The sequence below is a fragment of the Parasteatoda tepidariorum genome, chromosome 4, assembly GCF_043381705.1.
Source record: "Parasteatoda tepidariorum isolate YZ-2023 chromosome 4, CAS_Ptep_4.0, whole genome shotgun sequence".
In the NCBI taxonomy this organism is placed as follows: Eukaryota; Metazoa; Arthropoda; class Arachnida; order Araneae; family Theridiidae; genus Parasteatoda; species Parasteatoda tepidariorum.
The window spans coordinates 58842724-58854536 of NC_092207.1; the positions used below are offsets into that span (position 1 = coordinate 58842724).

General features: G+C 30.6%; 1 protein-coding gene across 4 annotated transcripts in view; it reads right to left on the reverse strand.

Annotated features, from left to right (window-relative positions):
* Positions 1-11813, reverse strand: part of LOC107451385 (chitin synthase chs-2) — a 70896-nt gene that overhangs the window by 38773 nt on the left and 20310 nt on the right. For all 4 annotated transcript variants that reach the window (XM_043057390.2, XM_043057383.2, XM_071179908.1 and 1 more), the window contains exons 2-6: positions 10191-10320; positions 7392-7630; positions 3544-3716; positions 1620-2593; positions 528-621 (exon numbers count right to left, since the gene is read on the reverse strand). In XM_043057390.2, coding sequence (XP_042913324.1) covers positions 528-621; positions 1620-2593; positions 3544-3716; positions 7392-7630; positions 10191-10288 — 1578 coding nt within the window. In that variant the 5' untranslated portion in view covers positions 10289-10320. The remainder of the gene's footprint in view (positions 1-527; positions 622-1619; positions 2594-3543; positions 3717-7391; positions 7631-10190; positions 10321-11813) is intronic.

The window sequence follows — 11813 nt, forward strand, 5'->3', positions numbered from 1 at the left end:
TATTTTATTTTATAACAGTCATTGAACAATCGACCCAATTTAGGGCTTACGGCTACTAATGTTCAACTCCGTAGTCTTGTAATTTAGAACCCAATTCAGAAGACAAGGGAACTCCTGGTTCAAATATTAGGAGAAATTTGCCTTCGTGGAGGAATTTTTTGATACAACTAACCCGTTACATGGGGAATAGTTACATTTGCGTTACATGGAGAGAAAAACCAAGAAAACTTTCCACAGTTAACCTGACGGCAAGAGGACTCTAACTCATGATTCGTCTACCACTGAGGATATTTTAAATCAGAACTGTGGTCGTTGCGAGCCGGGTGCGGAATTCGAATCGACCAGCTGTCGCTGGGTTAGAACCCGGGTCACCTCATTATTGAGGCAAGCGCCACCATCATATTGAGCCCTGGGACACCATGGCTCAAGGCTTAAACTTATAAAATTGTGCAAGCATTTTTATCTTGACTTAAATAACTTATGAGATTAAATTAATTTATGAGAGAAATAAAAGCAAAATAACTTACTTCACTTTTTATTTCGCCTTCGTCATCTCTTCTTCTGTTTAGAGCTATGGACTGATCTATTAAAGCCCCACAATACATAGGATTCACGAACAACCTGTTGGGTAATGCAAGATAGCAATAGTCAAAAATACGATTTTTATTCTTAAATTTGAGATGACGAATATCAAAACCTGCTAAGTAAGTTAAGATGAAAATTGATTTAGATATAAAACTACATTTCAAGACTTATTTAACATGTTTCCAATCCAAGGCTGTGTTATGCTTTAAACTTCAAACTTCATTGGTCTGGATTGGTCTGCATATAAAATCAAAAACGATTTTTCTCAATTATCGTTTCCTTGAAGAAATTAACTTATTTATTATTCGAAGTATTCTAGAAATAGCAGATTTTGGTACCGAGCTCTTCATTTGCTGAGTACCAAACTAATATCATTTGCTTCATTAGATGCAGCTGTTTATCCAATTATTTATTTTATATTTTAAGTAATTATAGAAATGTCAAAGCTAGTTTATCTTCTTGAGAAAATTAGTTATTTTTTAGTAGTCTACGTTCTTCTTTTGAGTATTTCTCTCCCAATTGCAGAAAATCTTAAAAATTGCGATGCCAATATATTTTGAGAACTTTGCTGTTTGTAGTTTTAACTCAACGATTTAAGTTTGGCTCTATTCCAATCCAGTTACTTTGGTTAAAAACTTTCAAGTATGCATGTATATGCCAGAAATTCTTCTTATTTAATTTTAACAGTAATTTTTGCAATTTTTTTCTACGAACGATTTTATTTATTAAAAACAAGTTGTAATAAGTTTAAGCAAGGCATAATTTTCAGGGGATATTTTTCCATTGATAAACAAAAATAATAGGAAAGGAATTGTTTGAGAGCCTTCTATTCGATTATTTATTGATTTTGTTTAATATTTTTCAATTTTTTCACTGCGCATTTTTGGAAAAAGTTTTAAAAAGCCATTACATTTGAGCACAGTAGTATTCTAGCATTAATTCCGATAACCGTTTAAAATAAACGCTCTTTTTATGCATTCTTACAAGAAAGATTTAAAGGATGTTAAAGCGGAAAAAGAAAATCAGAAACTTACTTTTCTGTGCTAGCCAGACGTTCACATTTTGGTGTCCAAATATGTACTGCTATCCAAGTCTGTGACAATAACCAAAGTAGCCATATCCATGCAAATTTATCTGACACAAACTCTTGTAGGAAGTTTCCTTCAGGACAAGTCCAGAACAAGTATTTAGGTATAAAAGATTCGAAAAAGCATTCGTCTTCTGTTCTAATCCCACAAGCGGCAATCAGCATTGATATGCATACCGGAATCGTTAAGCTGATAGGAAAGGCAAAACTAAATCCTTGTATACATATCTTGCAAGCAAATTTGGCAAAGACATAACACACAAGCGCAGCACTAATTTGTATCAACGCCAAGTGAATTGGTGCCAAAGCAACAGACTGAATTGATACTTGCTCATCTAATGGACTTGCTGTTGGAATGTCAGGCATATTAGAAAGGAGAACTGTTCTTCTTATTTGTTGAATACTTATAGGATGGCTACGAAAGCTGAGCGAAAAACCTTTAAATATGAGCGAAGCATTTTCCATTGTTAAATGAGCTAAGCCGAACATAGTGCATAATATGAGTACCATTTTATACACGGATAGGAAAACATATATGAAATATCGACTTTTCCGAAGATCTTCCTTGATGCTACTGAGCTTTTTGATAAATGCTATAGGAGATCTTTTATCCAGATAGTTTTCCCACCATCTCATTGATACAAGAACTACTGCAATTGGAATTGTCCAAGCTCTTGGCCCACTTTCAGTGATGGGCCATATAGCCAAGGCGCTGCCTTGGAAGATGATGGCAAGCATGTCAAATATCACTTTTAATGGTCTTCTTGGTTCATCAGAGTGGCGGGAAAGAAGACTGATGACTGCAGGGATGAAACAGACGCAGTTCGTGAGCATGGCTGCCTTGATGACGTCAAGGTCTGGTAGGACGACAAATACTAGGAGACATAAACCAACTGTATACATTGTTTCTGCAATAAATACCTGAAAGACGAAAAATTCACATCATTTTTACAGGTTTTTATAACGCGTGTTTGATAAAATTAAAAGGTACCATAAACTGGAAACAACTTAAAAGATTTGATACAATGGAAGAAAAATTGTTGAGTCTTTTGTTTTAATAAAAAAGTATTCATGGAATCGAAACTTATAATAGAAATGTTTAAGTTAAAGGCTGAAATATATCACTGAGTGGAAGAAATTTATCAATTGTCATAATTTTGCGGTTGGGAATGGTTGTTTTTTGTTCGCCAAGTTTTGCACTATTCCTATTGGATGATTTGCTTCCCCACTGCAATAGAAACGTATTCTTATTGGACCATTTGTAACTAATTGATCATTGATGGATTGCCAGTGGACAGGTAAGTGAAGGGATGTAAGCTTAGACATCTCTATTAAAGGAGAAAAAACTAGCTAATTAGATAATTTCCCCCGAAAATTGCATTACATTCATTACTTATTGCTATTATTTGTAAAGTTAACGAAGAAGTTTAGAAACAAGAATTAAAAACTTCAGTTCTCAGCGAAGATTCAACTCTTCTTCAAAACTCTTAATTTTTTTAAACAGACTTTTCTGCTTGTTTTGTGATTAACTAAGTACTGAATTTTAAAATCAACATGTCTTACGGTGTTATTTATTCACAAAAACAAATGGTGAAAAAAAGTTCGTTTAAAATTTTTAGAAAGATTAAGTGCCCAAATAGTTGCCCATTGGCATTTTTTCCCAACTAAATACTAATCTTTAACTCATATCATCAATCTATATTTATATTTTATCACTGAAAAAGAGCTTTGGAAGAGTGAAAAACTTAAGAAATTCTGAAGTGTATTGCACTGAAATGCTTTTTTTATAAAATGAATGATGACAATTTAAAACTAAAAAAAAAAAAAAAAATAGCTACACAGTAATTAAATATTGGTTTTAAAATACTTACTGTTATTAAAGACAAGGGTTTTGGCTTTTTATATGATTTAAATACACAAATACGAAAACTTCGAAATAAGCTAAAGAACTCTGGTATAACTAAGACAAAAAAACAGCCCCACATCCAGGCTACTCTTTCTATCGTGGGTATATACACTTCATAATCTCTATCTCTATCTAAACCTGAAAGAGAAAAAAAAATTAATCATAACATATTTATTAAATGCTTTTTGAAATAAACGATAGCAAAACTTTTCCAACAAATGCATCTCAATATGATATGTGGTAAAATTTCTTACAAAAGCATATTTAAAGGAATACCTACAAAATAAACGTAAGTTTTTAAGCTATAAGTTTTTATTTTAAATCCGTCACACAACCAGCATTCAAAAATGCTATATAGATTGAAAATACGTATCAGAAAATAAATTAATCAAGTAAAAAGAATCGAATTGTTGTTTAAAAAGTGTTTTCATCCTCAGAAATCACTCAAAAAACTTGGGACATTCTTCAAAATGATTTTACGATGCATCTTTTAGAATTGGGTTAATGTATTGGATTATTTGTAATCACGAGCCAATACTTACGATTGCCTTTATAATCAAAATTAGAACTAACAATAATCTAAGATTACGAATAACAATGACATTATGATTAAAACTAATAAGGTACTGATTACAATTTGTAATGATTTAAGATTAAGTAATTATTATTCTTTCGAATTTCGATTATGTTGCAAATAATCATGAATACGTATAATTAAAATTAAAATTGTTATTATGATTAATAATACTCATGATTACGTGGTTTTTAGATTACAGAGTTATTGATTGTTGCAATGGCATTTTGACCTACTAAACCTTGTGACATTTTATGTATTTAATAAAGTGCCATGACTGCTGCTAAAAATTGTAAAAGTGTTCTCAGCTTTACCTAAATCAAATTTCACTAGTTTTAAAACTTTTTTTTAATTATAATTCAGCAGTGGGAGGAAAAGTAGTTAAATTTTTCTTAAAAAAAATCTTATATATTTTCTTTCTCTATAAAAAGAAAGCGGACGTGTTTAATATTTTTGTTTCATATAACACTTTTTACTAAATTGTTTTTTTATTCAGCTTAGAAATTGAAATATGTTTAAGTTTAATATATTATGGTTACCATAAGATATAACCATAAAATACAATTATAACCATATTTTATGGTTTTTATATTAAATTTAAATGGATATAAAATAAAATAGTCACGTATTTTAGTAGTAATATTTAGTATCTTTGTAAAAAGCAATTGTTTACAAAACAAAGATTACATTTACCATAAAAAAGTTTAATACTGAAAACAAAGAGTACGTTTTTACGGATGATAACTATTTTCTACCTGTACTGACAATTCATATAAAGCGATTGGATGGAGAGGGCCACTTTAAAAAAATATAATATAACTTGAAAATACGTTAATTAAATTTCTATCTCGAGATCTTTCTCAGGCCATATTAGCTGCCAACTTGATCAGTTGTTCGGAAAGATCTTACTAAGTAGCAGTAAAATAATAATTAAATTTTGATAAATAATTTAAAAATTAAGCTAATTTACCAACACTTAAATGCATAGGTTTAAATTATTGATTCCGCGTGGTGGGTAAAATAATTTACTTTGAAATTTTAATTACCAACCTTAATATACAACGATCTTACAGATGGTAGCTATGGGACATCTATTTTTAAATAAAATTTTTTTCACTTTAAATCTTATGAAGACAGGCATTGTCAGTATAAATGTAATGCCTTTCTTTTTCAAACATTTATAAATAAAACGTCATGAATAAAGTAGCTGAAAAACTTTTTAATGTATTTTTTTTTTATCAAGGAATGGGTCAGAAATATGAACAAAAGCAGCACTAATAGATTTGAATATAGATCTAACATAGCATAAAAATACATAACAACGATAGATTATATCATTGATTTAAGAGAATAAGGAAAATTCTCCCCAAGAAGTTAATGAATCTTGAATAAACATTTTTATATAAATGATTCTCCTCTCAATTGGTGATTCTAATCAATCGAATTCCCGACTTTTTTTTCTCTCTCAGAGATCCAATGAATCGGAAACAAGTCGATTAACCCCAATATTTTTTTTAAAATCAATTTCAATCAGCAATGAACATCCAAACATTCATGCTGCATTCTCCTCCAAACCAAAAGAAACAAATGCTTCCTCTTCTTTGTTCTTATAATTCGAATTTCTCTTCAATATTGTGACAATGAAGAGTTCCAGAATTTTAAGCGGTGTCGTGATTTACTGCCCTGATGCCAATCAGGAGACAATTATGGAAGTTGGCATGAAAAATAAAAGCAATCAGAGCGGGGATACTTCAATTGCCTATCCACTTCGAACAATGACCACAAATCGGCATTTCTTTTTGTTTCAAACTAGTTTTTTTGGCGTCGTTCTACGTATTGAGAGAGAATTACCACTCCTACAGGTGAATGGTGGGTGTCTTAATCAGATGAACTTCTGACTGAAGGGTTGAAATGGAAATTTTTATTTAGTCACGATCCTCTTGATTTAGAAGATTACTGGATGATGAACTCCTTTTGAAAAAAAAAAGACATGGAAATATAACTAGCACATTGCACTACTAATATAGCTGTTAAACGTTATCTTTCTTCTTATATTGTCTGCCAGGAACATTGATAACCACCTAGTAAAATTTCAATAAAGACATTACATCTTCCTAGACGTGAATGTTCTACTGGTTCAACGCATTATAAATATTGCTGTTAAATGTTATCTCCCTTATTATTTTGCCCGCCAGAAACACTGATAACCACATTATGAAATTTTAATAAAGACAAAACGTCATCCTAGAAGTGAAATTTCAACTAGATAGTGGTTATTTCTGTCAAAACATTATGTCTCTGATTATGTTGTGATAATAATGTAGTCTAAATTCAATGAAGAAATTACGTTTTTCTAGAAGTGAATGTTCTACTAGTATATTGCGCTATTAATATTGCTGTAAATCGTTATCCCTCTATTATTATGGTGTTAGTCAGGAATATTAATAACCATCCAGTAAAATTTCAATGAAGGTTCTACATTTTTCGAGTAGTGAATGTTCTATTGGCACATTCACAACTCGAAACATTCACCTCGTTCTGGTATTTCACTGTTAATATTATTAAACGTTGTCTCTGTTATTATGTTGTAGGTAAATAACATTGATTATGACGTGATACTTTTTGACATAAAAACAATGAAATCGACTTACCTANAACACTGATAACCACATTATAAAATTTCAATAAAGACATTACATCTTCCTAGAAGTGAATGCTCTACTGGTTCAACGCATTTTTAATATTGCTGTTTAATGTTATCTCCCCTATTATGCTGTCCGTCAGAAACACTGATAACCACATTATAAAATTTCAATAAAGACAAAACGTCATCCAGAAGTGAAATTTCTACTGGTTAGTGGTTATTTCTGTTAAAACATTATGTCTCTGATTGTGCTGTAATAATAATGTAGTCTAAATTCAATGAAGAAATTGTGTTATTCTAGAAGTGAATGCTCTACTAGTATATCGCGCTATTAATATTACTGTGAAACGTTATCCCTGTATTATTATGCTGTTAGTCAGGAACATTAATAACCACACAGTAAAATTTCAATGAAGGAACTACATTTTTCGAATAGTGAATGTTCTATTGGCCCATTCACAACTCAAAACATTTACTATGTTCTGGCATTTCACTGTTAATATTATTAAATGTTGTCTCTGTTATTATGTTGTCGGTAAATAACATTGATTATGACGTGATACTTTTTGACATAAAAACAATGAAATCGACTTACCTAAACCCTTGCGGCATACAGGTAAAGTCTTGCTCTCCCGCATATGGGATGTCATGAAAAGGAAGCTACCTTTTGCTATGACAGCGGATACTAGTACAGTGGCGAACGTTAGCAAGTATACGAAGACTTTCATCATTTTTAGGGTAATATCGATGGCTTTTGATGTTGCTGTCTCGTCCTCCTCTTCGGGAGGAGTGACTATAAACACGTCCCATCCTTTCAGATCCTCCTTTCGACTCCTAAAATAGAGTAAAAAAACTATTATTTTTTTTTTACAATTTACTCATATAAAATGCATTTTGAATAACCTTTCTAGTGGTACTAGTACTTTATTACTAGTACTAGTACTAGTACTAGTAGTCGCTCTAGAACTGATCAATGCGCTATTGGCGACGGTCTGGAAAAACATACATGAGGATGATCTGAAGACATGCCACCACGATTTTGATTCTCCCCAGAGGAGATAGCTCCACTTCTTTGGCAGTTAAATGACTTGCGCGAGAAGTCAATCACATTTTTGTAGAACAGATTATCGAGGGCTGATACCGCACACTTTCGGTCTCTTTGCAGGCTGATCAAAGTGACCATCCACCATCTCGCTGGCAGCAGCCATTAATGCTTGACTTCAGTGACTGGGAACCGTGTCTTGTGATCAGTTCACTGTGGTACCACTAATTTTTTAATTAAGGTTGGGGACTTATTTTTTTAAATATTGGCTTTTTAACCATGTACCAGATATTGGTTCAAATGCAATAACACCCAACTACAGTGCAGGTTTTTTGAAGTTCAAATAAAACTATAAAATGTTTTATCAAATTTGACTGAAAATAGCTTTAATGAAAATCCTATTTTCAGGGAAAGATTTGCATTACCAACAGAAAAAGTTTAATTGAGTAATTAAACTTAGCAACAAATTTAACTTTTTCTAATTCTGAATCAGTTGCAAATTGATTTGCTCTGTTTTAAATTGAATGAACCTCGTTATATTTTTAGCTCAAAATGCATGGACGCTGCGCAATTATTTCTAATTAATAATGAATATCATAGGTTTCAAACTTTTAAATGGTTGGTTCCTTCAATGATTAAACAATCTTCCCTGGGTTCCCTCAATTTATAGTTCCTTGTTTGAACAAAAGTGAAGTTCATTTTATTCTTTTGTAATTGTTCAAACATAAAACGTACCATAACTACCGCTCTTAATATGTGTTTCTAGAATCCTTTACAAAAAATGGAATGAAATAAATATACACATTAGCTATCGCAAATAGATGTTTAACTGAAATATAAACAAAAATACTATAAAAAAAAGTTAATAAGTCGAAACACACAATGAGACTGAAAGGACAGCAACCAGTTTGATTACCAGATTACCAGAATAGATTACTCTGAACTGGGAAGCAATTTGTTAATCAAAATCAGTTTAATGCTTCAATCAAAGATTAGCAATGAGAAATGTTATAAGTTAGATAAGGAAAACATGGGGAAAAAATATAAAGATCTTTTAAAAAGGACGAAGAAAATTAGAAATTGAATTAGAAGAAGGTAAGAACTGCTAATTAGACAATAATAGCTCTTTAAGCTGTGTATAATTGGAGAACTAATTTTAAGCATCTTTTGAAGCAAATATGAATACAATACATTCATCGACTCAAATTTTGAGACAATTGCCTTCATGGAAATTTTCCAGAGGCTTAATTTTTTCTAAAATAAAATTACCTTTTTTCCCAACAGTTATGCCTACTTTAAACTAATTTAGGTTTAATACTATGCCAAAATCGTATTTCCAGGGGGAATAGTTCCATGAGAAATAATTCAGTATTCCCGTCAACGATAATTAAATGAGTTAGAATTAATTATTATAGAAACTAATCTTGTGATTAGACTCAAGTCAATCTTTATAAGATAAAGCAAGGACAGTTCGAGCACAATTCAGCAAAGTAATTTTAAAAACTAGTAAATACCAACTTTTTGCTCAGCTAACCATTAATAATGCTGACTAAATTTTTATGCATTAATTTTCATTGTTAGTTTGGTGTCTTGCCTTTATTTTTAACTAACTACAACTGTACAAAAATCAAGAAAACTTTTTTGTGCTGTCTATCATAGAAGACGTTACGTAGGAGAGATTGTTATTAATAATTTAAAACGTTTACAACAACAATTGCAAATAAATGGAATTGTTATAAGGTTTTTGGAAATAAATATTATAATGCTTGAAAAAAATACGTTAAACCTTATTAATAAAGAACCAGTAAGGCAAAAGAATTTTAGTTGTAGAAAAAAAATTACTGAATCTCATAATAAAGTGGGTTGATAAAATAGATTGGGGAGCCTTAAGACATCACCATATTTTATTTTTAGCCATTTACATTTTTAGCTACTCTAAACACCATATAATCTCTCCTAGAATCGGAACAATGTTCCATTTTTTATTGGCAAATACGTAAAATCTCAGATTTTGGCAGGAAAAATTGCTCGGTTTTTTTCAACCTAACCTCATCTAGAAGGAACCATAGGTGTAAGCACTGTTAGCCAAGGATGGCAGCTTATAGGAAGTCATTTAATTTATAATATTTTACACCACTGACACTTTATAGAAAATTAAGAGTACACACAGCAGAACTGCTCTTGTAATGCAGCGTGAGTACTTTACTTTTTCCAACTGATCTACGTTGTCTGAAATACTAGTTTTAATTTACCAAGGTTTACGTTAATAAAATTGATCTCACAAAACTCTGAAAATGGAGTATTGAATTTAGAAATAACGAAGTTAATTATTTGTAATAATATAAAACTTACTTGTCGTAAGGATTTTCAACTAGAGGGGTCTTTTCATCGTTATCGTCATCGGACTCTTCATCCGTTAGTTCGAGATCGTTTCTTGATACCGGAGCCATTGTTTCGGCTGCAGTTAAATTATCACAGATACCTAAAATAAATATAGAAAATGTAGAGAATATTTGATTCTCAGAATATTTCTGAAATTTTCATCTTGTATTATGCATATTTACCTTCTATATATAGAATAATTAAAATCCTCGACATTAAATTTCAATTACATTCCGCAATTGTTTTATTAATTTGGAATCATTGAGTATGATTGTTATTATCTGCTACAAAATACGAGGACAATTTTTTTTAAAACTTCATAAAGAATTTTTTATGTAACTAAAAATGAGTAAGGCATGTTTTACTTAATTCGTTTTCGAGTTTGGACTAAGTTTCTCAATCTCGACTATTGTCCGAAAAGATAGAATGCTCCGATTTTAACTTAAGATCGGCTTTTGATGAACGAAAAAATAAGAAAAAATTCCCAACCATTAAAAGTAAAACTTATCCACTAATAGTTAAATTCAGTCATTTTACGACTAGTTAGGATGCATAAATTACAAATGAAATTACGTGTCAAAGGGAAATGCAAGTTTCAGTCGTTTTCTGAACGTTACAAGCAGAATTTACTGCTGTTTTATCGCATTTCCAAAATGAAATCTAAAATGAACTACATCTAAAGTGAAAGCTTATTACATAATCCCCTCATGCATTTCGTTTCATATCAAAAAAAAGGACGAAACATTTCCTATTTGAAAAATTAGGTTTTTGAAAACAGAAAATGAACAAAAGCTATTTACTGTTTTAAATTTCTCGTTAACTAAAATAATTCTTTTTTCCATTTGTAAGATCCTATACTAGTTTATTCGAACTTTATAAAACCCGACTTTTTTCTAATGTTTTAAAAGGTTATCTACTAAATAAAAAATAGTAATAGTTATTAATATCTGCAGTTTTTTTTTAGTGAAATGAATACAAAAGCTTGTATGCATGCAAACTCCTCATTTTATTCATGTGATGAATTAACATATTTAGTTATAAATAACCATAAATCTGTTAAATTAGGGAATAAAAGAACATTAAGAACATTTAAAAGAACACTTGAAAAGTAAAAAAAAAATTATTGCAGTAAACTAAATTTAATTTTTAGTAGATTGATTGGTAATTCATAGTATAGTATTTATATTGTCACTAACCCATTAAGAGCTAATGTTCCAGTTTTGCAAAATTGTCCTTTTCAATAAGTGTGGTAGTTTAATTACTTCATTTTGATAAATTCTTTCGGAAAATGATTTAGAAGATATCTAAAAAAAGACTTAGTTTGAGGCCCTAACGTTTAGCATTTTTTTTAAAGGCTCTACAAAATGTTTCATTAATGCCCTCTCTGTGGGGGGAATCGGTAAATTATTTCAAAATAAAATTCATTTTATTAATAAATGAAAAAATGCAACTAAATAAAATAAAAAAATTAAATTTAAAAATCAATTAAATTCAATAAATTAATTAAATTTTAAGCAATTAAGCATTCAGCTAATAGCCTACCAACCTCAGCCAGATCTGAGGATTCAGGAGATGTTATCATAATTTTCTAAT